Source organism: Cervus elaphus, chromosome 32, assembly GCF_910594005.1.
Source record: "Cervus elaphus chromosome 32, mCerEla1.1, whole genome shotgun sequence".
Lineage (NCBI taxonomy): Eukaryota > Metazoa > Chordata > Mammalia > Artiodactyla > Cervidae > Cervus > Cervus elaphus.
In genome coordinates this window covers 41,588,675-41,616,399 of record NC_057846.1, presented here as the reverse complement: position 1 = coordinate 41,616,399, position 27,725 = coordinate 41,588,675, and the positions used below count along the sequence as shown (strand labels likewise).

General features: G+C 36.8%; 1 protein-coding gene across 4 annotated transcripts in view; it reads left to right on the top strand.

Annotated features, from left to right (window-relative positions):
- LOC122688081 (A disintegrin and metallopeptidase domain 3-like) overlaps window positions 1-27,725 on the top strand; it is a 115,093-nt gene that overhangs the window by 32,449 nt on the left and 54,919 nt on the right. For all 4 annotated transcript variants that reach the window (XM_043893907.1, XM_043893906.1, XM_043893904.1 and 1 more), the window contains 5 exons: window positions 1,268-1,330; window positions 10,628-10,699; window positions 11,138-11,304; window positions 12,367-12,448; window positions 20,440-20,579. In XM_043893907.1, the coding sequence (XP_043749842.1) occupies window positions 1,268-1,330; window positions 10,628-10,699; window positions 11,138-11,304; window positions 12,367-12,448; window positions 20,440-20,579 (524 nt within the window). The remainder of the gene's footprint in view (window positions 1-1,267; window positions 1,331-10,627; window positions 10,700-11,137; window positions 11,305-12,366; window positions 12,449-20,439; window positions 20,580-27,725) is intronic.

The following is a 27,725-nucleotide window of genomic DNA, read 5'->3' as shown; positions in this document are numbered from 1 at the left end:
GCAAATGAAAATCTCAAAGAGTTCTCAGCACATACTGACAGGAATGGATGCAATGCAAAAGATTTCCAGTGCTAAATAGAGGCAAGAGTATGGAGCAATTGACATTAGTTCTTGGCAAAAAATGCAGAATGATCAAATTATTGAGTTGGCCAAAAGATTCGTTCAGATTTTTCTATTTGATGTTATGAAAAGACCTGAACAAACATTTTAGCCAACCTAATAACTTTATAAAACAGTTAAAATTTTAAATTTCTATATACATATACAGTTATCATGTGAATCAGATATTCCAGTTCTAAGCATTGAACCAAGAAAAATGAAAGACTGTAACTATCCAAAGACCTGTACATGGATATTCACATCTGTGTTATTTACAATAGCTAAGATGTTTGAATAATCCAAATGGTCATCAACAGTTAAATGTATTAATGAATTATTTTATGTTTCTAAAATCTCACACTTGGTAACAATAAAAACAAATGAATTACCAATAATCACAGCAACACGGACAAGTTCTGAGTTAAAGAAACCAGATACAGAAGAAGACATATCATATGATTTCACTTATATAAAGTTATAGGACACATTATTGTAACCTATGGTGAGAGAAAGCAGATCACTGGTTGCCTCGAGCCTTATAAGCTATTTACTTTATAGGGTAATGGAAACAATTTTTATTTTACTGATAGTAATGGATGCATGGCTGTATACATTGCTACCAGTTCATGTAACTGTGTTCTTAAAATACATGCATTTTATTGAGAGAAGGCCATGGTAAATAATTGCAAGTACAAAAATGATGATAAAATGGACCAACATTTGGGGGAAAGTTGATGGGAATTTGTTTAGCTTGAAGGTTAAATCAGGGACCTAGAGGAAGTTTTTCAGGGGAAAGAAACAAGAATCCTCCCTCATTTTTGTAACTTTTTTTGAGGATTCTTATTATCAAGAATATAAGGCAAAAGCTTCTGATTTGTTCTGAAAATGTTTATGCAAAATCTCCCAGATTATTTACTCAGTGGTCATTGATCTTTATATTTCTTGTAATTATATCTTTACATGTTTGTATCTGTAGCTATAATCTATCTATCTACCTATCTATACCTGTGTGAGAGTGTGTGTGTGTATATATATATATGTATACATATATATGTATATATACATATACATATATATACATATATATCATTATATAATGTACACGATAATTACAAACAAGATAAAATTTTTTAAATGTTTTATTCAATTCATGTTCTCTGTTTTGCAGAAAGATTCAGGTGTGATGTTGAAAAGAGTTCTGAAAATATGTGTCATTATGGATAAAGCTTTGGTAAGTATTATTGATACATTTTCCTTACATCCTTTTATTTAAATTGAAAAGTAATATAAAGATAACCTTTGCAATGCAGAAATATATTACTGTGTTGAAAATATATGTATCAGTGTGACAGGACATAAAGACACATTATCAGTTGGGTTTCCAATGGCATAAGGGGATCAATAACAATATTTATTAGAACTAACGTAAAATTTTGTATGAAAGGGGAGATCTAGTAATCTATTGGATTATAACTAGTGGCATATATTTCTGGGTTCACCCCCAAATTGGGGCGAAACACTTCCTTAAGTCAATTTTCATTTTAAAGTGTTTTATTTGTTACTAAATTGAAGAAGATCTTTTTAATAAACATTATCTTTTATAAGAATATTCTGTGCTGTGTAAATGCTTGGGTTTTCTGGTGGAAATAATCATTTTTTAGATAGCTATGGTAGTTTTATTCATATTTATAAAATTGGAAAGAACATAGATTTTCTTTAGTAACTGAGTGGATAATTTGTGGTAGGTTCAGACATTGGGATATTATTTAATGCTAAAAATTTAACTGCTAATTAACTATGAAAAACATAATGTTCATAAGAGGGAGGCTACGATTTGATGACAAACATTCTGTAGAACACACTGGGTATATACCTAATAAATTGTAAGAGAAGAAGAAGAATACATGGGAACACACTTGATTTTGGAACTTTTCATTTATACAATTTGTTTTAGCAAACACAGGCAATAAGTTAAAAAAAAAAAAAAACCTGTTTTGTCCATTATTACTAGTAATTTTGTATAAGTCAGTAAGTATCATGATGTTCTAGAATTTTTGCATAAAATGAAATTTTAAAATCTTTAAATAATTTTTATAAAAGCAATAATAAAAAATGATGACATCAGCTCCTGGGATCCCTGGGCCCTACAACCAGGCTCCAGGCCCCAGCTCTGCCTATCAAAAGACAGGCCCCAGGACCAGGCTTCACCCAGCAGTGGAAGTGCTATGGCCTTGGAATGTTCTGCACCTTTACTCCATACAGCCCCGAGCCAACACTATCCCAAAACTCCCTGGAGTTTCACTGCCAGCTGCCTTATGACCTGGTCCTGCCAACCAGCACCTGGCAGCCAATGCATGAGGCAGAACTGCCAACCAACTGGACCAGGGGCCAAACAAGACTAACAGACCTCTCACCTAGTCAGCCTTCAACAACAGAAAGACCCACACAGTCACACAGGGGAAGCCACTAGAGTATACACCAAAGGTGATGAAAGTTGAGTCGGCTGCTGAAACACATAGTGCCTGCAAAAGGCCACTTCCCCAGCATTAAGAAGCACAACCAATCTACCAGGTACATACAAAACAAATACTTAGACAAATACTTAGACAGGCATGTTCCAGATGAAGCAACAAGAGAAAAGCCCAAAAGAAGGTATAAGTGAAATGGAGATAAGCAATCTAGTCAAGAAAGAGGTTAGGGTAGTGCTTGTAAAGACCATCAAAAATCTCAGAAGAAGGATGCATACACAGAGCAAGAAAATATTAATATGAAAAACAACCAAACATAGATGAAGAATACAACACTGAAATCAAAAATACACATGAAGCTACCAATAGTAGACTAAACGATACAGAAGAATGGATCAGTGAGCTGGAAGACAGTGTAATGGGAATTACTGATGTCGAACAGAAAAAAGAAAGAATGACGAGAAATGAGAACCTTGAAAGAGAACTCTGGGACAACATTAAGCACATTTATATGTACATTATAGAACCCCCAGAAGGAAAAGAGAGAGAGAGATAGCAATTAAATTGGCAAAAGTGAAAGATGAAAAGAGGACACTGAAAGCAGGAAAAGAAAAAGGACAAAAAACATACAAAAAGAATGTCCATAGAGCTATCAGCTGACTTTTCAGCAGAAACTGCAGTCCAGAAGGGAGTGGCACAATGTATATAACATGTTGAAAGTGAAAAATGTACAACCAGGAATACTCTGTCCAGCAAGGCTCTTCAAATTTGATTTAGAGATCAAAATCTTTATAGACAAGTTAAATTTAAAAGAGTTCAGGCACTAGCATTACAAGAAATGGTAAAGCAGTTTTACTAAGGGGAAAGAAAAGTCCAAAACTGGAAATACAAAAATTATGAAAGGAAAAGCTTATTAGTGGAAGCAAACATAAGGTAAATGTTGGAAATCATCTCACATGCAAAGCTAGAAGGAAGGTAGGAAGAATTTTGTCTTTTAACAAAAGCATCTATATCTATAATAAGGAGTTAGGAGACACTTAAATTAGATGTAAAATAAGATGTTAAAAGCTGTAATTGTGAGGGGAGTTGAATATACACACATGGTTGTTAAAAATGTATTTGAAATTAAGAGATCAGCAACTTAATCATATATAAATGCATATGTGTATGTATAGATTGATACATAAAAACATCATGGTAACTGCAAAAGAAAAATGTATACTATATGCAAACAAGAAAAATAAAAGATACCCAACTATAATGTTAAGGTAGTCATCAAAACATATGAGAAAGGAACAAAAGAAGAAGAAAGGAACAAAAAAGACCTACAGAATCAAATCCAAAGCAATGCGCAAAATGGAAATGTGAACATACATATCAATAATTACTTTAAATGGAAATGAACTAAATGCTCCAATAAAAAAGAAATAGAGTAGTTAAATGGATACATGACAAGACTCATCTGTGCACTGCCAAGAAACAACTCACTTCAGATCTAAAGACTCACAGACAGAAAGTGAGGGAATGGGAAAAAGTATTCCATGCAAAAGGAAATTGAAAAAAAGTCAGGGTAGCAATACTTATATCTAACAAAACAGATTTGAAAAAGAGGTTGTTACAAGAGACAAGAACACTACATAATGATAGGGATTAATCCAAAAAGAAGGTATAACAAATGTAAATATCTGTGCACCCAACATAGAAGCATCCAAAACCATAAAGTAAATATTAATGGACATAAAAGGGGAAATTGACAGTAACTCAATAATAGTAGGCAATTTAGCAGCTCACTTACGTCAATGGACAGATCATCCAAACAGAAAATCAATAAGAAATCAAAAGCCTTAAATGACACATTCTATATATATGGAACATTCCATCCAAAAGATGCAGATTGCAAGTTTTTCCAACTGCACATGGCACATTCTACAGAATAGATCACATGCTAGACTATAAAACCAGCCTTGGTAAATTTCAGAAATCATGTCAAGTGTCTTTTCTGACCACATGCAATGAGACTAGAAGTGAACTACAAGAAAAATACTAAAAAAAGAAAAGAAACCACTAAACACATACAGGCTAAGCAATGTACTTGTTAATAGTCAATGGGTCACCACAAAATCAAAGGTGAAATAAAAACTGCCTGGAGACAAATGAAAAGAAAACACAACCGCCCATAAATCTTAGATACAACAAAAGCATTTCTAAGAGAGAAGTTTTTGACACAGGTTTTGACACAAGCTTATCTCAGGAAACAAGAAAAATCTCAGATAAACAACCTAACCTTACAGCTAAGGGAATTAGTAAGGAACAAATAAAACTCAAAATTAGTAGAAGGATAGAAATCATAAATAACAGAACTGAAACAAATGAAATAGGTACTAAAAGAACAGAAAAGAGGCATACTAATCAAGGAAAAAGAAGAGAGGTCCCAAGTCAATACAATCAGAAATGAAAGAGTAAAAGTTACAACAAACACCAAAAAAACATAAAAGATCATAAGAGACTACTCTGAACAACTATACACCAATAAAATGTACAACTTGGAAGACATGGGAAAATTCTTAAAAATGTACAATCTCCCAAGACTGAACCAGGAAGAAATACAAAATATGAACAGAATAACTGTAAGTAATGAAATTGAATCTGCAATTTTAAAACACCCCAAAAACAAACGTTCATGGTTTCACAGGTGAATTTCCCCAAAAACTTAAGAGAAGAGTTAGCATCTATCCTACTCAAACTATTCCACAAAATTGCAGAGGATGGAACCATTCTAAATTTATTCCATAGGGAGAGCATCACCCTGACAGGAAAGTCAAAAAAAGATATCATTAAAAAAAAAACAGAAAATTGCAGGGATTCCCTGGTAATTCAGTTCAGTTCAGTCACTCAGTCATGTCCAACTCTTTGTGAAACCATGGATTACAGAACACCAGGCTTCCCTGTCCATCACCAATGACTGAAGCTTACTCAAACTCATGTCCATCGAGTCAGTGATGCCATCCAACCATCTCATCTTCTTTCTCCCCCTTCCCCTCCCACTTTCAATTGTTCCCAGAATTAAGGTCTTTTCAAATGAGTCTATTCTTCACATCAGGGGGCCAAGTATTAGAGTTTCAGCTTCATCAGCAGTCCTTCCAATGAATATTCCAGACTGATTTCCTTTAGGAAGGACTGGTTGGATCTTTTGCAGTCCAAGGGACTCTCAAGAGTCTTCTCCAACACCACAATTCAAAAGCATCAATTCTTTGTCACTCAGCTTTCTTTATAGTCCAACTTTCACCTCCATTCATGACTACTGGAAAAACCATAGCTTTAACTAGATGGACTTTGCTAGTAATGCCTCTGCTTTTTAATATGCTGTCTAGGTTGATCATAGCTTTCCTTCCAATGAGAAAGCATCTTAATTTCACGGTTGCAGTCACCATCTGCGGTGATTTTGGAGCCCAAACCGGTAAAGACTGTCACTGTTTTCATTGTTTCCCCGTCAATTTGCCATGAAGTCATGGGATCGGATGCCATGATCTTAGTTTTTTGAATGTTGAGTTTCAAGCCAACTTTTTCACTCTCCTCTGTCACTTTCATCAAGAGGCTTTTGAGTTCTTCTTCACTTTCTGCCATAAGGGTGGTTTCATCTGCTTATCTGAGGTTATTAATATTTCTCCCAGCAATCTTGATTCCAGCTTGTCCTTCACCCAGCTTAGCATGTCACATGATGTACTCTGAATATAAGTTAAATAAGCAGGGTGACAATATGCAGCCTTGACGTACTCCTTTCTCGATTTGGAACCAGTCTGTTGTTCCAGATCCAGTTTTAACTGTTGCTCCTTGAGCTGCATACAGATTTCTCAGGAGGCAGGTCAGGGGTCTGGTAATCCCATCTCTTTAAGAATTTTCCACAGTTTATTGTGATCCACACAGTCAAAGGCTTTGCCATAGAAAATAAAGCGGAAGTAAATGTTTTTCTGGAACTCTCTTGCTTTTTCGAAGATCAGCGTATGTTGGCAGTTTCATCTCTGGTTCCTCTGCCTTCTCTAAAACCAGCATGAACCTCTGGAAGTTCACGGTTCATGTACTGTTGAAGCTTGGCTTGGAGAATTTTGAGCATTACATTACTAGCGTGAGATGAGTGCAATTGTGCAGTAGTTTGAGCATTCTTTGGCCTTGCCTTTCTTTGGGGTTGGAATGAAAACTGACCTTTTCCAGTCCTGTGGCCACTGCTGAGTTTTCCAAATTTGCGACATATTGAGTGTAGCACTTTCACAGCATCATCTTTTAGGACTTGAAATAGCTCATCTGGAATTCCATCACCTCCACTAGCTTTGTTCGTAGTGATGCTTCCTAAGACCCACTTGACTTCGTATTCAAGGATACCTGGCTCTAGGTGAGTGATCACACTGTTGTGATTATCTGGGTCATGACAATCTTTTTTGTATAGTTCTTCTGTGTATTCTTGCCATGTCTTCTTAATATCTTCTGCTTCTGTTAGGTCCATACCATTTCTGTCCTTTATTGTGCCCATCTTTGCATGAACTGTTCCTTTGGTATCTCTAATTTTCAAGAAGAGATCTCTAGTCTTTCCCATGCTATTGTTTTCCTCTTTTCTCTTGCATTGATCACTGAGGAAGGTTTTCTTATCTCTCCTTGCTATTCTTTGGAACTCTACATCCAAATGGGTATACCTTTCCTTTTCTCCTTTGGCTTTAGCTTCTCTTCTTTTCATAGCTATTTGGAAGACCTCCTCAGACAACCATTTTGCCTTTTTGCATTACTTTTTCTTGGGGATGGTCATAATCACTGCCTTCTATACAATTTCACGAGCCTCCATCCCTAGTTCTTCAGGCACTCTCTCTATCAGATCTAATCCCTTGAATCTATTTGTCACTTCCACTGTATAATCCTAATAAATTTGATTTAGGTAATACCTGAATGGTCTGGTGGTTTTCTCTACTTTCTTTAATTTAAGTCTGAGTTTGGCAACAAGGATATCATGATCTGAGCCACAGTCAGCTCCCAGTCTTGTTTTTTTCTGACTGTAAAGGGATTCTGCATGTTTGGCTGCAATGAATATAATCAATCTTATTTTGGTATTGACCACCTGGTGATGTCCATGTGTTGAGTCTTATGTTGTTGGAAGTGGGTGTTTGCTATGACTTGTACATTCTTTGGCAAAACTCTCTTAGACTTTGCCCTGTTTTGTTTTATAGTCCAAGGCCAAATTTGCCTGTTACTCCAGGTATCTCTTGACTTCCTACTTTTGCATTCCAACCTCCTATAATGAAAAGGATATCATTTGGGGATGTTAGTTGTAGAAGGTCTTGTAGGTCTTCATTGAACATTTCAACTTCAGCTTCTTCAGCATTACTGGTTCGAGCATAGACTTGGATTACTGTGATATTGAATGGTTACTGGTACTTCAGTGGATAAGGATTCACCTGCCAATGCAGGGAACATGTGTTCAGTCCCTGCTCTGGGAACATCCCAATGTCTTGGAGCAACTAAGCCAGCAAGCCTCAACTACTGAGCCCACACCCTGAAACTCCTGAAGCCAGCTGGCCGAGATCCTGTGCTCTGCAACAAGAGAAGCTACCACAATCAGAAGCTTACACACTGCAGAGAAATTCCATGCATAGCAATGAAGATCCAACATAGCCACAAATAAATCTTTTTTTAAAAGAGAAAATAGCAAGCCAATACCACTGATAAACATAGATGCAAAAATTCTTAACAAAATGTTAGCAAACCAGTTTCAGCACTATATTAAAGGGATCATACACCATGGTTTAGTGAAATTTACTCAGAGATGCAAGGGTTTTTCAGTATCCACAAAAAAATTTTACTGTGGTACACCTACACATGACCAATAGGCACATAATAACCATGTGATCATCTCAGCAGATACAGAAGAAGATTTTTACAAGATTCAACTTACATTTATGATAAAAACTCTACAGGAAAGAGGCATAAAGAGAATGGTCCTCAACATAATATAGCTCATATATGACAAACCCACACTAATATCATACTTAATGGTGAAAAGCTGAAAGCACTTCCTTGAAGATAAGATAAGCAAGATGTCCTTGCTTGCAAATTTTATTCAACATAGTGCTGGAAGTCCTTGCCTTAGCAATCACTAAAGAAAAAGAAATAGAATCCCACTTGGAAAGGAAGAAACAAAATAGTCAATGTTTTCAGATAACACGATACTATACATAGAAAATCCTAAAGTGAAAAGAAGTGAAGTCGCTCAGTCATGTCCAACTCTTTGTGATCCCATGTACTGTAGCCTACCAGGCTCCTCTGTCCATGGGATTTTCTAGGCAAGATTACTGGAGAGGGTTACTGTTTCCTTCTCCTGAAAATCCTAAAGACAACACCAAAAACTACTAGAGGTAATCAATGTATTGGCAAAGATGCTGGATGCAAATTAATATACAGAAATTTGTTGCATCTCTGTCTACTAATAATGAACTATCAGAAGGATAGACTAAGAAGACTGTCTCCTTTACTATTGCATCAGAATGAATAATACCTAGGGAAAAAAATCTAAAGAAGTAAAAGACTTGTACCTAAACAGATGGAAAGACACACTGTTTTCATAGATTTCAGGAATTACTGTTGTTGAAATGCCCACACTCCCAAAGCTATTTAAGGATTAAGTGTAATCCCTGTCAAAATACCAATGGCATTTTTCATGAAACTAGAACAAGTAATTCTAAAATTTGTATGGAAACATGAAAGATCCCGAATTGCCTGATCAATATTGAGAAATAACAGAAGAAAGTATCACACTCCCTGATTTTAGACTATACCACTAACCTGCAGTAATCAAAATAGTATGATACAAGAATAAACCCAGACACATAGGTCTATGGAATTGAATAAAGAGCCCAGATATAAACTCATGCACTTATGGTCAATTAATCTACAACAAAGGAGGTAAGACTATACATTAAATAAAAATGCAGTCCTAAAAATAAGTGACGCTGGGAAGACAAGACACTTATGTATGTAGGACTGAAAGCAGAACATTTTCTCACACCATATACAAAAATAAATTCAAAATAAAATAAAGACTTAATGTAAGACAGGAAACCATATTAGTCCTGGAAGAAAATATAGGCAGAACACTCTCAGTCATTAATCATAACAGTGTTATTTTATCTGTCTCCTCAGGCAAAGAAAGTGAAAGGAAAAATAAGCAAATAGTAACTACTTAAAAGCTTTTGCACAGCAAAGGAAACCATAAACAAATGAAAAGATAGCCTGTAGAATGGGAAAAGAGTAGTTGCCAGTTATGACTGATAAAGGGTTGATATCCAAACTATATAAAGAGTTCATGCAACTCAATATCAAAAAGAACCCAATTTAAAAGTGTGCAAGAGAACTGAACAGACAGTTTTTCAAGGAAGACCTACAGAGCACAGAAAAGATGTTCAGCATGTCTGAAATGCAAATCAGAACTCCTAAGAGATATCACTCCCCACTTATCACAATGGCTATAATCAAAAAAGCCACAAATAACAATTGTTGGCAAGGATGTGAATAAAAAGGAACCCTTATTAATTATGCAATCTTGGAATCTTTTGATCCTAAACAACTACATGTGTAAAGAGGAATATAATCATCACCATCTCATTTTAATATTATTGTTGTTGTTTAGTCAGTCACTGTGTCATATCCAACTGTCTTGAAACCCCATGGACCATAGCCCCTCCAGGCTCCTCTGTCCATGGGATTTCCCAGGCAAGAATGCTGGAGTGAGTTGCCATTTCCCTCTGCAGGGGATCTTCCTGACCCAGGGGTCAAACTCACATCTCCTGCATTGGCAGGCAGATTCTTTAGTACGAACCAGTTGGGAAGCCCTATTTTATATTATCGGTTACTATATAATGTCCCTAGGTTTAAGTCTAGAAGTTGTTAAGTATTTGTTAAGTCTTAGTTATATTTTTGTCCTTTTGCTTGCATGTTGCATTATTTTAACATTTTTATATCCATTTAAATGTGGTAGTTTAGTCATTTTCACTGATGATTAAAAAATAAAATTTGCCTTTCAGTATGATTATATGGGCTCTGAAGTGGCAATTGCATCTGAGAAAATTATCTATATTTTAAGTCTAATCAACACTGTGAGTATATACCTTTCATAGTTAAGTAAATACAGTAGCATTGTTGGAATAATAGCAGGTGCACTTTTTAAAATACTCCTGTATTTATTTGGCTACATTGGTTCTCGGTTGCGGCACGTGGGTTTGTTCCTTGTGCTTCACCGGCTCAATAGTTGCCATGCATGGTCTTTGTTCCTCTGCGGCATGTGGGATCTTCCTGGACCAGAAATGGAATCCACGACCTGTGCAGGGAAAAGCAGATTCTTAACTACAGCCCACCAGTGAAGTCCCACATGTGCAATTTTATAAAATGTATACTCCTGCAAACTTGTTTATCCCACCAATGAATTTCATCTGAAAAAGAAGATAGTTAATCAGATATACTGGTATTGCATATAAATGGATAGTATTATATTTATGATTACTTGTAGCCATATATCATGAATCTCCTATTTTTAGATGTATTCTCAGCTTCAAGTGTCTGTTATGTTAACTTCTCTGGAGATCTGGTCAGATCAAAATAAGATTTCAACTGATGGGGATGCACATGATGTACTACAAAGATTTGTGTCCTGGAGAGAAACATTTTTATTACAAAGGTCCCATGATTTGGCATACTTATTAGTGTAAGTAATTTGTTTCATTGGTATAAAGTTTATCAAACTATAAGTTAAATATCAAAATTGTTCACAAAATTTATTATTTAGAATAGCAAAGATAGCTCAAAAAATGACTATGTGAGTACTGTGTTGGCAGAACGCAAGCTATAAAAATCTGATGATACCATGTAAGACACTAAAGCATGGTGGGCCATTATCCTGAGTGGTCTGCTTATTTCTGAGTTTAAAGAACTGAAAATATGAAAAGCCTTGGGATAACATAGGGCCTCTATGGTTTTAAAGAATTTCACAGAGGTAAATAACCAAGACCAGCATTTTAACATTAAATAAAGCATACAACAGAATGCAATAAATCCATATAAATATGCTTACAGGAGAAAACATAAGTATGGTAATGTGGTGACCTTATGGAATTTCTATCCTGACCTAAGGTGTAGCTATTTAGCTGCTTGCACTGTAACTTTCAAGAATCTTTCTATATACTGATCTGATTATTTTGGATGGAAAGAAACAAAAACATGATTCTGAAAGGCCTTAAGTAATATGGATACATCTATAAATCTCTGGTGTCTCTGTGGAATTTAAGGTCAGGTTTGGAGGTTCAGGAGCAGCTTTAAGGATTCATGTGTGTGTGGACATTTAATGCATCCCATCTCTTTTTCCTGATGACTGTGCTGCACACTCTTTCTCTTTCATCCTCAAGTCAACACATTTTATGCCATCTGAGGTTTTACTACATGCAAATTCATGGCAGTAATCTATCCTGACTTTTCTGTCTTAGAACTTTGTCCATCCAGTGTTGACAGCAGTGGTGATTAATTTCTGGAAGGATGAGGCACTGCTGGATTTTAAGCTGTGCATCATACAGTGTTAACGTTGACTTTTGAACTTAATTTGGAGGCACCAGGGGAGACGACCCAACTACAAAATGATTGAGAGCATTAGACATGATACACAATATTCATATTTTAAAGAAAGCAGCTTTATTGAAGACTCTAATTCTTAAAGATCATTGAGTCATTAATAACTTAAAGTGCATTTATCCACAAGAAAAATGTTATTATTTAGTTACAGGGACCATCCTACTTATGTAGGAGCAACATATCATGGAATGGCATGTGATCCAAAGTTTGCTGCAGGACTTGTTCTGGTATGTCCCTTCTCTTCAGTACTTATATCATGTTTTGAAAGTTAATATCTTCTTTAAGAAAGAAAAGTGTGTATAGTATACCTAACATCTTATTAAATTAATATTTGAATACAGTGCTGTATTTTTTACTTTATACCTCACATTGTCATTCTTTTAAATTTTTTTCTTTTTTTTCCATTTATTTTTATTAGTTGGAGGCTAATTACTTTATAATATTGTAGTGGTTTTATTTTGGTAAAATACACATTATATAAAACTGACCATCTTAAGTATTATATGTTCACTGTGCAATAGTGTTAAGTCTGTCTGCATTGTTGTGAAATAGATGTGTAGAATCTTTATCTTGCTTTAATGAAACTTCATACACATTGGCCAACAAGGCCTCATTTTCCATACCTCAACCCCCTGGCAACCACGATTCTCCTCTCTGCTTCTGTGAGTATGATATATTTTAGATCCCACATATAAGGTAGACAATACAATGTTTGTCTTTCTGTGTCTGGTTTATTTCTCTTTGAATAATGCATCCAGCCTCATCCATGTTTTTGAAAATGGCAGGATTTCATTCTTTTTATGACTGAATAATATTTCATGTTATTCATATATGCATATAAATCATATCATTTTATACATTTATATACATAGATATTTTCTTTATGAATTCATATATTAGCGATCACTTAGTTTGGTTTCATATCTTGGTGATTGTGATAATGCTACAATTAACATGAGAGATGGGAATGCAGATCTCTCTGAGATAGTAATTTCAGTTATTTTGGAGATATACCTAGAAGTGGGTTTGCTGGATCATATGGTATTTCTAGTCTTAATATTGTGAAGACTCATAATACTGAGGTCCAGAGTGGTTGCATCATTTCATAATCCCACCAGCATTTCACATTTCATAGTTTATTCATCCCACCCTCATTAAGAGTTGTTATTCTTTGTTGTTGTTAATCATTCCAAGGGGTATGAGGTGATATCACATTTTGCTTTTCACTGTAGCTTTACAATCACTAGTGATCTTGAGCCACCTTTTCATATCCTTTTTGGTGTTTTGTACATCGTCTCTGGAGAAATTAATGTTTATTCAAGACCTTAGCCCATTTTTTAACTGCATTACTTGATTTTCTTGTTTAGTTACAGCAGTTCTTCTTTTTAGTATCAATACCTTTGGATTTCCTTCATCCAGTTCCCCTCCTCTCAACCTCTGCCCCCAGTATCCATAAATCTAGTCCCTTTTTTGAGTTTGCTTGTTTGTTTTGAATTATAATTGACCTATGTCCCCATGTCGGCTTCCCTGGTGGCTCAGTTGGTAAAGGGTCTGCCTGCAATGTGGGAGACCTGGGTTTGATCCCTGGGCTGGGAACATTCCCTAAAGAAGGAAATGGCAACCAACTCCAGTATTCTTGCCTGGAGAATTCCACGGACACGGGTTCACAAAGAGTTAGACACGACTAAGTGACTAACTTTCACTTCACCCCTATGTTAGTCTCTGTTATACAAAATATTAATTCAATATTTCTATACTATTTAAAATGATTATCACAATAAGTCTAGAAATGATACATCATTATACAAAGATTGTTGTTCAGTCACTCAGTTGTATCTGACTCTTTGCGAACCCATGGAATTGCAGCACGCCAGGCTTCCCTGTCCTTCACCATCTCCCAGAATTTGCTCAAACTCAGTTTCCATGGAATCAGTGATGCCATCCAACTATCTCATCTATCGTCTTCTTCTCCTCCTGCCTTCTATCTTTCCCAGCATCAGAGTCTTTTCTAACGAGTCGGCTCTTCGCATCAGGTGGCCAAAGTATCGGAGCTTCAACTTCACCATCAGACCTTCCAATGACCATTCAGAATTTGATTTCCTTTCAGGTAAACTGGTTTGATCTCCTTGCTGTCCAAGGGACTTTTAGCAGTCTTCTCCAGCACCACAGCTCAAAAGCATCAATTCTTTGGCATTCAGGCTCCTTCGTGGTCCAGCACTCACATCCATACATGACTATGGGAAAAACCACAGCTTTGACTATACAGACCTTTGTCAGCAAATTAATGTCTCTGCTTTTTAATCTGCTGCCTTGGTTTGTCATAGCTTTTCTTCCAAGAAGCAAGCGTCTTTTAATTTCATGGCTGCAGTCACCATCTGCAGTGATTTTGGAGCCCAAGAAAATAAAGTCTCTCACTGTTTCCATTGTTTCACCATCTATTTGCCATGAAGTGATGGGACTGGATGCCATGATCTTAGTTTTTTGAATGTTCAGTTTTAAGCCAGCTTTTTTACTACTCTCCTCTTTCACTTTCATCAAAAGGTTCTTTAGTTCCTCTTTGCTTTCTGCCATAAGTGTGGTGTCATCTGCATCTCTGAGGTTAATGTTTTTTCTCCCGGCAATCTTGATTCCAGCTTGTGCTTCATCCAGCCTGGCATTTCACGTGATGTACACTGCATGTAAGTTAAATAAGTAGAGTGACAATATGCAGCCTTGACATATTCCTGTCCCAGTTTTGAACCAGTCTGTTGTTCTGTGTACAGTTCTAACTGGAGGCAGGTAAGGTGGTCTGGTGTTCATGTCTATTGAAGAGTTTCCCACAGTTTGCTGTGATCCACAGAGTAAAAGGTTTTAGCGTAGACAATGAAGCAGAAGTAGATGTTTTTCTGGAATATTGCTTTCTCTATGATCCTATGGATATTCGTAATTTGATCTCTGGTTCCTCTACATTTTCAAAATCCAGCTTGAAAGTCTGGAAGTTTTTGATTCACATACTGTTGAAGCCTGGCTTAGAGAATTTTGAGCACTACTTTGCTAGCATGTGAAATGAGTTCAATTATGTGGTAGTTTGAAGATTCTTTGGTATTACCCTTCTTTGGTATTGGAATGAAAACTGACCTTTTCCAGTCCTGTGGCAACTGCTGTGAACTTTCCAAATGTGCTGGCATATTGAGTGTAGCACTTTCACAGCATCATCTTTTAGGATTTGAAATAACTCAACTGGAATTCCATCACTTCCACTAGCGTTGTTCATAGTGATGCTTCCTAAGGCCCACTTGACTTCGCATTCCAGGATGTCTGGCCCTAGGTGAGTGATCACACCATCGTGATTATCTGGGTCATAATGATCTTTTTTGTACAGTTCTTCTGTGAATTCTTGCCACCTCTTCTTAATATCTTCTGCTTCTGTTAGGTCCATATCATTTCTGTCCTTTATTGCACCCATCTTTGCATGAAATGTGCCCTTGATAGTTCTAATTTTCTTGATTTCAAAGATAATGCATAGGTATTGATTAGATTGCCCACACCTTGCGTTTCATACCCATGACTCATTTATTTCAAAATCGGAAGTTGTATCTCTTAATCTCTTTCACCTATTTCTTTCTTTCCCCAGGTGCCTCCATTCTGGCAGCCACCTGTTTCTTCTCTATATTTATAACTCGGTTTCTGTTTTGTGCTTTTTCATTTGTTTTTAGGTTCCACTTTAGAAAAATTATATGGTATTTGTGCTTCTCTCTCTGACATATTGTGTGTGTGTGTGTGTGTGTGTGTGCGTGTGCGTGCATGCTGAATTGTTTCCAGCTCTTTGAGAGGAGCCTGCCAGGCTTCTCTATCTGTGGAATTTGCCAGGCAAGAATACTGGAATGGGTTGTCATTTCCGTCTCCAGGGAATCTTCCCAACTGAAGGGTCGAACTTACATTACTTGTGTTCCCTGCCTCAGAGGGCATTTTCTTTATATGAGAAGCTGTTTTGACATATTATACTTAGCCAAGGGGCTCTCAAGAATCTTCTCCAGAACCAAATTTGAAGACATCAATTCTTCAGCATTTAGCCTTCTTTATGGTCTAACTCTTACATCCATACATGACTACTGGAAAAACCATAGCTTTGACTATTCAGACCTTGGTAGGCAAAGTGATGTCTGATTTTTAAGATGCTGTCCACATTTGTCATAGCTTTCTTCCAAGAAGCAAGCATCTTTTAATTTTGTGACTGCAGTGACCATCCGGAATGATTTTGGAGCCCAAGAAAATAAAATCTGTCACTGTTTATACTTTTTCCCCATCTATTTGCCATGAAGTGATGGGACTGGATGTCAAGATCTTAGTTTTTTGAATGTTGAGCTTTAAGACAGTTTTTTTTCACTCTCCTCTTTCATCTTCATCAAGAAGCTCTTTAGTTCCTCTTCGTTTTCTGCCATTAGAGTGGTATCATCTGCATATCTGAAGTTGTTGATTTTTCTCCTGATAATCCTGATTCCAGCTTGTGATTCATTCAGCCTGACATTTTTTTTCCCATTTATTTTTATTAGTTGGAGGCTAATTACTTTATAATATTGTAGTGGTTTTTGCCATACAATGACATGAATCAGCCATGGATTTACATGTATTCCCCATCCCGATCCCCCCTCCCAACTCCCTCTCCACCCGATCCCTCTGGGTCTTCCCAGTGCACCAGCCCTGAGTACTTGTCTCATGCATCCAACAAATGGGACCTAATTAAACTTAAAAGCTTTTGCACAACAAAGGAAACTATAAGCAAGGTGAAAAGACAGACCTCAGATTGGGAGAAAATAATAGCAAATGAAGCATAGACAAAGGATTAATCTCAAAAATATACAAGCAACTTCTGCAGCTCAATTCCAGAAAAACAAATGATCCAGCCTGACATTTTGCATGATGTATTCTCCATAGAAGTTAAATAAACAGGGTGACTATATACAGCCTTGGCATATTCATTTTGAATCAGTCTGTTGTTCCATGTTCAATTCTGACTCTGTTGCTTCTCGACCTGCCATGGAATTCTTCAGGCAAGAATACTGGAGTGGGTAGCCATCCCTTCTCAGGGGATCGTCCTGACCCAGGGATTGATCCCAGGTCTCCTCCACTGCAGGCAGATTCTTTACCATCTAAGCTACCAGGGCAGCCCTTGGTGGTCTTATTCCTATGCATTTGATTCTTTTCTATATGATAATCCATGAAATAGTTTCTTAAATTTCTTTTTCTCATTTTTATTGCTAGTGTGTAGAAATGCAACAAATTTGTCCATATTAATTTTGTAGCCTGAAACTTTACCAACTTCATTGATGAATTCTAGTAGCTTTCTGAAACCATCTTTAGAATCCTACATACACAAGATCATGTCATCTGTAAACAGTGACAGTTTAACTTCTTCTTTTCTAGTTTTAATTCCCTTTACCTTATTTTCTTTTCTCATAGCTACAGCTAGGACTTCCAAAGCTATGTTGAATATATGTAGTGGGAGTGGACATCCTTGTCTTTTTCCTGATCTTAAAGGAAATGCTTTCAGCTCTTCACAATTAAGTATGATGTTAGCTATAGGTTTGTCATATATGGTCATTATTGTGTTGAGGTATGTTCCCACTCTGCCCAGATTCTGGAAAGCTGTTATCACAAATATTGCTTACTTTTGTCCAAAGGTTTTCTGCGTTTATTGAGATTATCATCTGGTCTTTATTCTTCAATTTGTTGATGTGATGTATCATATTGATTAATTTGCATATACTGACAAATCCTTCCATCCCTTGGATGAATCCCACTTGATCATTTTGAATGATCTTTCTAATATATTGTTGGATTTGAATTGATAGTATTTTGTTGAGGTTTTTTGCATCTGTACTTATCAGTGATACTGGCCTGTAATTTTGTTTTTTGTGATATCTTTGTCTGGTATCAGGGTGATAGTGGCCTCATAGAATGAGTCTGGAAGTTTTCCTTCCTCTACAGTTTTTGGAACTGTTTCAGAGGATAAGTGTTAACTTCTCTAAATGTTTGATAGAATTTACCTGTGAAGCCATCGGGTCATGGACTTTTGTTTGTTCGAAGTTTTTAATCACAGTTTCAATTTCAGTGCTTGTGATTCATCTGTTCACATTTTCTGTTTCTTCCTGGTTCAGTCTGGGAAAACCGTATCTAAGAATCTGTCATTTCATCCAGGTTGTCCATTTTACTGGCATAGAGTTGTTCATAGTAGTCTCTTATGATCCTTTGTATTTCTGTGGAGTCAGTTGTGTCTTCCCTTTTGTCATTTCTAATTTTATTGTTTTGAGGCCTCTCACTTTTTTCCCTGATGTGTCTGGCTTAAGATTTCTCAGCTTAGTTTTATCTTTGCAAATCAGCAGCTTCTAGTTTCATTGATATTCACAGTTGTTTTCTTTGTCTATATCTCATTTATTTCTGCTGTTATCTTCATGATTCTTTTCCTTCTACTAAATTTAGGTTTCATTTCTTCTTCTTCCTCTATTTGTTTTAGGTATAAGCTTGCATTGTTTATTTGAGATTTTTTTCTTATTTTTTGAGGTAGAATTTCTATCAACTTCCCTCTCAGAACTGCTTTTAACTGCATCCCATAGGTTTTGGACCATTGTGCTTTCATTTTCATTTGTCTCTAGGTAATTTTTTATTTTGTCTTTGATTTTTTTAGTGGTCCATTGATTGTTTAGTAGCATATTGTTTAGCTGCCACATGTCTGTGTTTTTTTTTTTTTAATAGATTTTTGTTGTAGCTTATTTCTAATCTAATAGCATTGTGATCAGGAAAGATGCTTGATGTGATTTCAGTTTTTTTATATTTACTGGGGCTCACCTTGTGGCCTAGCACGTGGTCATTCCTGAAGGATGTTCCCTGTGCACTTGAGAGGAATGTGTAGTCTGTTGCTTTTGGATGGAATGTTCTAGAAATATCAGTTAAGTCCTACTGATCTAAAGTGTATTGGAATTGAAGGCCTTTGTTTCCTTGTTAGTTTTCTATCAGCATTATCTGTCCATTGAGGAAGGAGGGGTGTTAAAGTCCCCCACTATTATTGTGTTACTGTCAATTTCTTCCTTTATGGTTGTTTGTATTTGCCTTACATATTCAGGAGCTCCTATGTTGGGTGTGTACATATTTATAATTGGTATGTCCTTTTCTGGAATTGAACCCTTGATCATTCTGTAGGGTCCTTCTTTGTCTCTCATAACAGTATTTGTTTTAAAGTCTGCTTTTTCTGAAAACAGCATTCCTTCCCCAGCTTTCTTTTCATTTGTATTTGTGTGGAATATCATCCCCTGTTCCCTTACGCTCAGTCTGTAGGTTTCCCTAGCTCTGACAAGGGTCTCTTGTAGATAGTACATATACCAGTCTTGTTTTTGTATCCACTTAGGCAGTCTTTGTCTTTTGGTTGTGCATTTAATCCATTTTCATTTAAGGTAATTATCAACAGGTATTATCCTATTACCATTTGGGCTTATCTGTTATAGGTCTTTTCCTTTCCTTGCATTTCCTGCCTAGAGAAGGTCCTTTAGTATTTATTGTAAAGCTGGTTTTGTGGTGCTGAATTCTCTTATGTTTTCCTTGGCTGTAAACCTTTTGATTTCTCCATCAAATCTGAATTAGAGTCTTGCTAGTTAGAGGATTCTTGGTTAGTAAAAGAAGCCAGTTTGAAAAGTCTACACACTCTATCATTCCAAATCTATTACAATCTGGAAAAGGCAAAACTATGGAGATAGTTAAAAACATCATTGATTACCAACCAGGGCTTTGTGTGTTACTTTCATCACTACTCAAGTTTTATTTTTTTAATGCTAGCGTTCTGCCTTTAGGAAAAAACTGATTTTATCCTAAAACTATTTCTGACATTAAAACTGACTGTCCGTTAAGAATCTGTGTATTTTTCAAAGTGTTTAAATTAAAAGTATTATAGTTACTGAAACAATGATTAATCTTCTCAGAATATTTTTTTCAGTTTATTAGAATTAAATCAGTAGCAGTAAGGAAAACATATATTATTAATATTATTGTTTATAGGTGAATGCCATTTGTATTGAGAGTACCATTATGCAAAAAGAATAACAAAATCTAACTTTGCCAAATAATGAGCTTTATATAAAAGCTTATTAAATTAGTATTTGCATTTAGGTAATATAGTCACAATTACATGAAAAAACCAGGGGTTGAAGAAAATAACTTGAGCAACCATTCTGTTTTTTATTTCATTTAGTATTCAAAGATGATAACTTTAGAGGCATTTTCAGTTATTTTCACGCAATTACTTGGAATTATGCTGGGATTAAGGTATAACAATGACATCTACGAATGTTCCTGTCCAGGCACTGCATGCATAATGAATCCTGGAGCAATGTAAGATGTGATTTTTATCAAAACTTTGTCTTCTTTTGGGAGATATTTATAGCATTTCTTGATGTATGATATCTTTGATATAATGTAGACAAAAGCATTCTTACTAAATACCTATGAATTATTTTAATGTTTATTATAGGGAATGAGTATTTGATATTGTAGAAAATGTGCTTCATATTTCTATGTTCAGTGCTATAGTATCAAGTCATTGATGATGAGTTCCTGTGAAGCACTGTAATCTTGATGTGAGATTCATTAATCTGTCAAAAAAACATTTAAGCATGTACTGTTACAAGAATTGTGTTAGTCTGTCACGTGAATGATTAACAAGATAGAAAAATGTTATGTATTTTATATAGGTCAATCAGGGACAAAATTTTAAAGTCAACATGAGAATAAGCAAAATTTAAATGACTTATATTAAGTGCCTAGAGGGAAATAAAAGGGAATACATGGAGAAGAGAAACTTTACGGTAAAAAAAAAAAAAAAGGAAGCTTTCTATAAGACAAAACTCATGTTGGGACCTGAAAGAGAAGAAATAATTCAGGTCACATGAAGAACTTGTTGAAAACTTTTCAGGGAAAGACAATGAAGTGATACGTAGATATGAAGAAATGTTAAAAGCTCAAAAGACTGGGAAGGATAAAACAAACCAAAAGAAATGACGGAAAATATATGGAAGAATATTAAAAGCATAGAATTTTCTTTTAAAGATGGTAAAATGCAATCAGGTTAAAGAATCGTGATTCAGAAGAAGAGGTCCAGGAAGGACTAGAAAATGTAGGAAAGGAGCTAAGCAAACAATCATGATACAGAAATTGGGATTTTATGATAAATGTAACAATACACATTTTAATTGATTTATGCAGCAGGGATAATAAAATATGTTTTATAACATGAATGTTAAATATTTCACACAGAGTAACAACAGAATAATACTGTTACTGAATTAAGTCCCATGGACCCTAGCCTCTCTGCCTGGACTGGGGACGGTTCTAAAACAAAACGTTTTATTCAAGAAACAGAGTAATGAAATGGAAGCTGAGATTTCTCAACAGATAACAAAATTTCTTCAATGGGCAAAGAATGAAGAAGTTCACAGATGAACTTCTCACCCATGTGGTGATAAGGATTTACTTTAAAAATGTAAAGACGAGGGGAGGAAGAGTGAGGCTAGCGATGCAGAAGCATATGCATTAGTCCTCCAGGGAAGGGGCAGTGCTTTTTCAAAGGAGTGGGGTGCCTACATTTGTTAATCCTTTGTAAACAATAATTTCCATTTATAGGCACTGGCAGGTGTGTCATTTAATATTCTAATATAGTAAAATAAGCATATAATGAGACTCATGCTCTCTTGGAGTTCTCGTTGCTCACCACCTTGGACCCAGCTACTTCTTTCTTTTTTTTGTTATTTTTTCATTTGTTTGTTTCTTCCTTTCTTATCCCTGGACCCTTTACTTTCGAGATTTATGGTAACTCTTGCTAAATGTGCAGGGTGATAGGTTTTGAGCAAAGACTGGGGCAGATTTTGAGCAAAGATTGGAGCAACTTTGCCAATGGTATTTGGTAAATAGTGATTCTCATAGTATACAGCAGTTCTGTAAGTTTGAGAGAAAGGGAGATGAGAAAACTCTGGTCAGAGGGACTTGCTTGCTGGGTCCCATGGGACTCTAATAGTCGCAACTGAAGAAGTAAGTTCTTGGTCAGCTGTCTCCCCAGGGCACTGCACAGAGAGGAGACTGAAACACACCCCAGACTTTCTGTGAAAGTGGCCTATTAGTGTATCCAGGAGATTTTGTCTGAAAGGGAAGCTTCCTGTTTGGCACACATCTTACAGCCTTTGGTGTTTCTCTCAACAAGCAGAGCCCAGTGGGCCTAATGTCACCCTGCCCATTTGCTTTCTCCGGTTCCTGGAGAAAGCACCCGAAATTTTGAGAATGCCACCCATCTTTCTTCTCTATATTGCCTTCCTCTGTTGACCTGTGGAACTTGTGTTTACACTCAGAGGCATGTATAATTTGCATACTTTAAAGGCTGCTAGCTGAAGGTAGGGTTTCCAATCACCCCAATCTTAGATGCCAAGTCAGGTCCTTCATTTTAGGACATTGACAGGTCTGAGCATACCCTTAACAACTCAAAGATACTGATAATGCAATTAGCTGATGCTTGGACAATATGGAAATTTTTAAAGAAAAGCAAAATCTAGGATAGGCTTGAATGACTAGATTCATCTTGTTTAGTGCCACTCCTTCAAGACTGGGAGAGATGACTGTTTTATCTAGAGTCAGATAAACAGGAGACAATTAAGTTAAATGCAGAAACAACAGAATAGATTCCAAACAAAAGAATGAGATACTTTAATAAGGTAATATATCATAAAATGACCATAATCAAATGGATATAAATGAATTACCCAGTAAAGAATTCAAAATAATATGCTGAAAGATGTTCACCAAGATAAGGAGAAGACTGCATGAACAATGTGAGAACATAAAAACCACAAGAAATATAAAAAAATACTGCATAGAAGTCAGAGGACTGAAGAATACAAAACTGAACTGAAATATACAATAGAATATTGCAGTGTTAAACTAAAAAGAGCATAGAAAGGATTAACAAACTCAGCAAAAGGAAAAATGACTGCACAAACATTAAGGTAAGGGAACTGTAGGGCAACATCATGTGGACCAATAATCACATTATGTAGGTTCCAGAAGAATGAGAAAGGGACAGAAAACTTTTCTGAAGAAATAATGGCTAAATTGTTCCCTAAGTTGGGAAAGGAGACAGACATCCAGATTTAAAGAGCCCAGAATTGTAAATAAGATGAACTCAATGAGACCCACACCAAGAAACATAATTAAACATCAAACATTAAAGACAGGAAGCATCTTAGAAGCAGCAGCTTCTAAGGGAACCTCTTATAAGAACATGAGGAGCTTTGACAGCAGTCACATTGCAGGCCAGTAGGTAGTGGTATGGTAAATTCACAATGCTGAAAGTAAAAGATGACTTTTACCAAGCAAAGTTGTCATTCAGAATTGAAGAGAAGAGAGAAGAGTTTTACAGACATGCAAAATCTAAAGGAGTTTAACACCATTAGCCCAACCTTAGTAGAAGTAGTAAATGGAGTTCTTTAATGTTTAGAAAAGGTACTAATTAGTAAAAGGAAAACATAAGAAGTATAAGTCTCAATGGTAAAAGTAAATATATACTGAAATTCAGAATAATTGAATAAGTAAAGTAGGCAATTGGGCTTCCCTTGTGTCTAAACTGGTAAAGAATCTGCCTACAATGTGGAAGACCTGGGTTTGATCCCTGGGTTGGGAAGATGATCTGGAGAAGGTCTCCTGGAGAAGGGAATGGCTACCCCCTCCAGTATTCTGACCTGGAGAATTGCATGGACTCCATAGTCCATGGGGTTGCAAAGAAACAGACATGACTGAGTGGCTTTCACTTTCACTTTCAAAGCAGGTAATTAAAGGCGACATGGTTTGCATAAAAGTCAAGAGTCATGAAAAGTAAAACTATAATATTGTGATAAGCTATATGTAACATAACAAGATATAAAATATACAAAGCATAAAACCTGTTGAGGAAAATAAATATATTCTAAGTCAAAATATAGAGTGCATTCAAAGCTTTGTTATCTACTTAGACTGTGAGAGATATATGTTGTTATGTGCAAGCCTCATGGTAACCATAAAACAAAAACAAAACACAATTCAAACCAAACCCAAAACCAAAAAAAAAAGAAAAATTGGGAACACAAAAGAGAAAAAAAAAGAAGGAATGCAGGAAGAGAGCAAGAGCAGAAGAAAGCATCAGAGGAACTACAAAATAGCCAGAAAAGAAGGGGCAAAATGACAGTAAGTTCATGCCATCAAAAATTACTTTTAAAGCAGATGTATCAAATTTTCCAGTCAAAAGACACAATGGATGATGAATGAAAGCAAGACCCACCACTCTCATACCTACAAGTTATTCCATGCAGGTGTAAAGACACACAAACTAAAACTGAAAAGATGGAAAAAGATATTCCACATAAATAGAAACCCAAAGAAAGCTGGAGTTAAGTATACTAATATCAGATAAAGTGGACTTTACAACAAATATGGATAGTAAGAGATAAAGAAGGGTACTGCTTACTGATATCAGGAACAATACAGGAAGAAGAAACAACATTTATTAATATATATATACACTCAACATTGGTTGTTTTATTGTTTAGTTGCAAAGTCATGTCCAACTCTTTTGCAGCCTCATGGACTATAGCCCACCAGGCTCCTCTGTCCATGGGATTTCCCAGACTAGAATACTGGAATAGGTTGCCATTTCCTTCTCCAGGGTATCTTTCTGACCCAGGGATCAAACCCACATCTCCTGCTTGGCAGACAGATTCTTTACTAATGAGCCACCAGGGAAGCCTGCACTCAACACAGAATCAACTAAATACATAAAGCAAACATGGACAGGAGTAAAAGGGAAGCAAACAGTAATACAATAATAGTAGGAGACTTTTAAGTGCCTATGCATTTCATCAGATAGACAATCCAGGCAGAATGTCAAAAAAGAAACATTGCCTGTAATGAAGCCTTAGGCCTGACAGATTGACCCATATTATAGAACATTCCACCCAACAGAAATAGAACTCACATTCTTCTCAAGTGTATTTGAAGCATTCTCCTGAATAGATCATATGTTAGACAACAATAGATCATATGTTAGACAACAAAATAAGTTTCAACCAATTGAAGAATTTTGAAAACATATCCAACATCTTTTCTAACTCCAATAGTATAAACCTGGACATAAATTAAAAGAAGAAAACTGGAAAACTCAAAAACATGTGAAGACTACACAAGGTACCACTAAAAACCACGTGTCAACAAAGAAATCAAAGAAAACTCAAAAAGTACCTTGAAAGCAACAAAAATGGAAATACAACATAACTGAAATTTATGCCATGTAGACAAAGCAGTTCTAAGTAGAAGTTTATGGTGATAAATCACTATTTCAAGGAAAAGCTAAAAACAAAAACAAAAACCATCCTAATCCATACTGGAAAAAAAAAAAAGAACAAATGAAGTCCAAGTTAGTAGATGAAAGGAAGTGTCAAAAGTCACAGTGAAAATAAATGAAATAGGGACTAAAATGTTAATAGAAAAAGATCAATGAAGCCAAGAAATCATTCTCTGAGGCAATAAACAGGATTGACAAACTTTTAGCTTAAAACTCTTCAAAATAAGAGCAAAAAAGATTCAAATTTTAAAAATTAAAAATGAAAGACAATATGTTGCAACTAATACTACATAAAGCAAAAGATTCTAAGAGACTATTACCAACAATTATATGTGAACAATTTGGAAAATCTAAGAGAAATGAATAATAATCTAAGAACATAGAGTCTTCCAATACTGAATCATAAAGAAATATAAAACTTGAACAGATTGATTACCCGTAAGTAGATTGAATCAGGAATCAAAAACCTTCCAGCAACCAAAAGTCCAGGAACACTGATTTCCCTGGTGAGTTATTCAAAACATTCAAGAAGAATTCCTACAAATCTTCAAACTCTACTGAAAAATAGAAGAGGAGGGAAAATGTTCAATCAATATGAGGCCAGCACTGTTTTCATACTGAAACAAACAAGGATAGCTTGAAGAAAAATAAAAGAAATGTTATGGTTTTGATGAATTTTGATGCAAAAGTCTTCAGCAAAATATTAGCAAACCAAATTCAACAGTACACAGCCATAGGTAAGGTGTTGGAGGAGTAGGAGGGTGTGGAGTACATCTCTCTCCATGGATGATGCGTCAGGAATACACCTTCAGTTGCAGAAGTTCTCTCAGAACACCAGTTGAAAGTGGGCAGGAGTCCCTGACCACTGAAAAGGAATGTACAGGTCGATGCAAAACTTGGCAGGACAAAGGAGAGGAGAGTGATCAAGACTGAGCCTGCATCCAGGGTAGAGGGGAACTGAAGCATCAGCAGATCCCCACAGCAGGGCAATAGTTTGGGACAGTGGAGGCTGTAGGAGAAAAGCAGCTGATCTAGGACAGTCTGATTAGAATGAGAACCACACAGACAACCCTTGTGGCAGCCCCTCCCTTCCCTGGACAGGGACACAAGTCTCCCGGAATGTGTGGTAGCTGGGAGCTGGAGCATATAGACTGGAGAGCAATCTCAGGGTAAGGTCTGTTGTTGACTACGGGGAGACCACTTGAGGGGAGGTCAGGGAGGAGAGTGTGGTGGAAATGCCTTTGGAGGAATGCCAGACAGCTGTGGCGGCAAGGCAATACTGCTGAGTCATGGGCAAGGGGTGGAGCCATCCCTGTGGCCTCTCTCCCCACATGCCAGCACCAGCAACTGACCAGTTGTAGAAGACCCAGGGAGGGTGGCCTTTTAAGTACCTGATGCAGTGAGCAATAGAGAAGGACCCCAGCCAGGGGAGCTCTTCAAGTACCTCGTACACCAATAGAGAAAGGACCTCAGTCAGGGGAGGCATTTAAGTGCCTGACATGCTGAACAGCAGAGAAGGACCAGCCAGAAAGTCTCTTTGAGCGCCAGCTGCCTGAGGCTAGAAAAAGTCTCTAAGTGCTGTAGCTCCTGCGCCTGAGGCTGCCAGGGTCCCTGCACACTCGGCACTGCCAGGGTCCCTGCAATCCAAGCAGCTGCACCACCTCCATTCTTAATTCTCAGTGAGACAAAGGTGCCAGAGGCTCAAAAATATCCTAGTAGCCCCATATCTCCTGTACCAATGGCTTCCGGCTCCCCTGGGTACCTGGCGCTGTGTTCCAAGCTGCCACACGACCGCGACAGTAGATCCCCACTGCTGCAGGCTGCCAGAGGCTAGAGAGAACCCTAAGAGAACCATGTCTCCTACTCCCCTGACCTCCAGCTCCCCTGCATACCTGGAGCTGCCAGAGGACCTGAGATCCAAGCGGCCGCACCACTTCCACACCTGGTCCTCACTGGAGCAGAGCCAAGCCCTCCAGGGCAGCCTCGGGAGCACACTGCTATGGACAACCCACATGTAGAGGTGGAGATAAAACCACGATTGAACCCCAGGGGCAGTGTGGCTTGGGAAGAGGATTGAAAACCTTCCTATCAACGGGACAAGCTGCAGGTTAAATCCAAGCAAT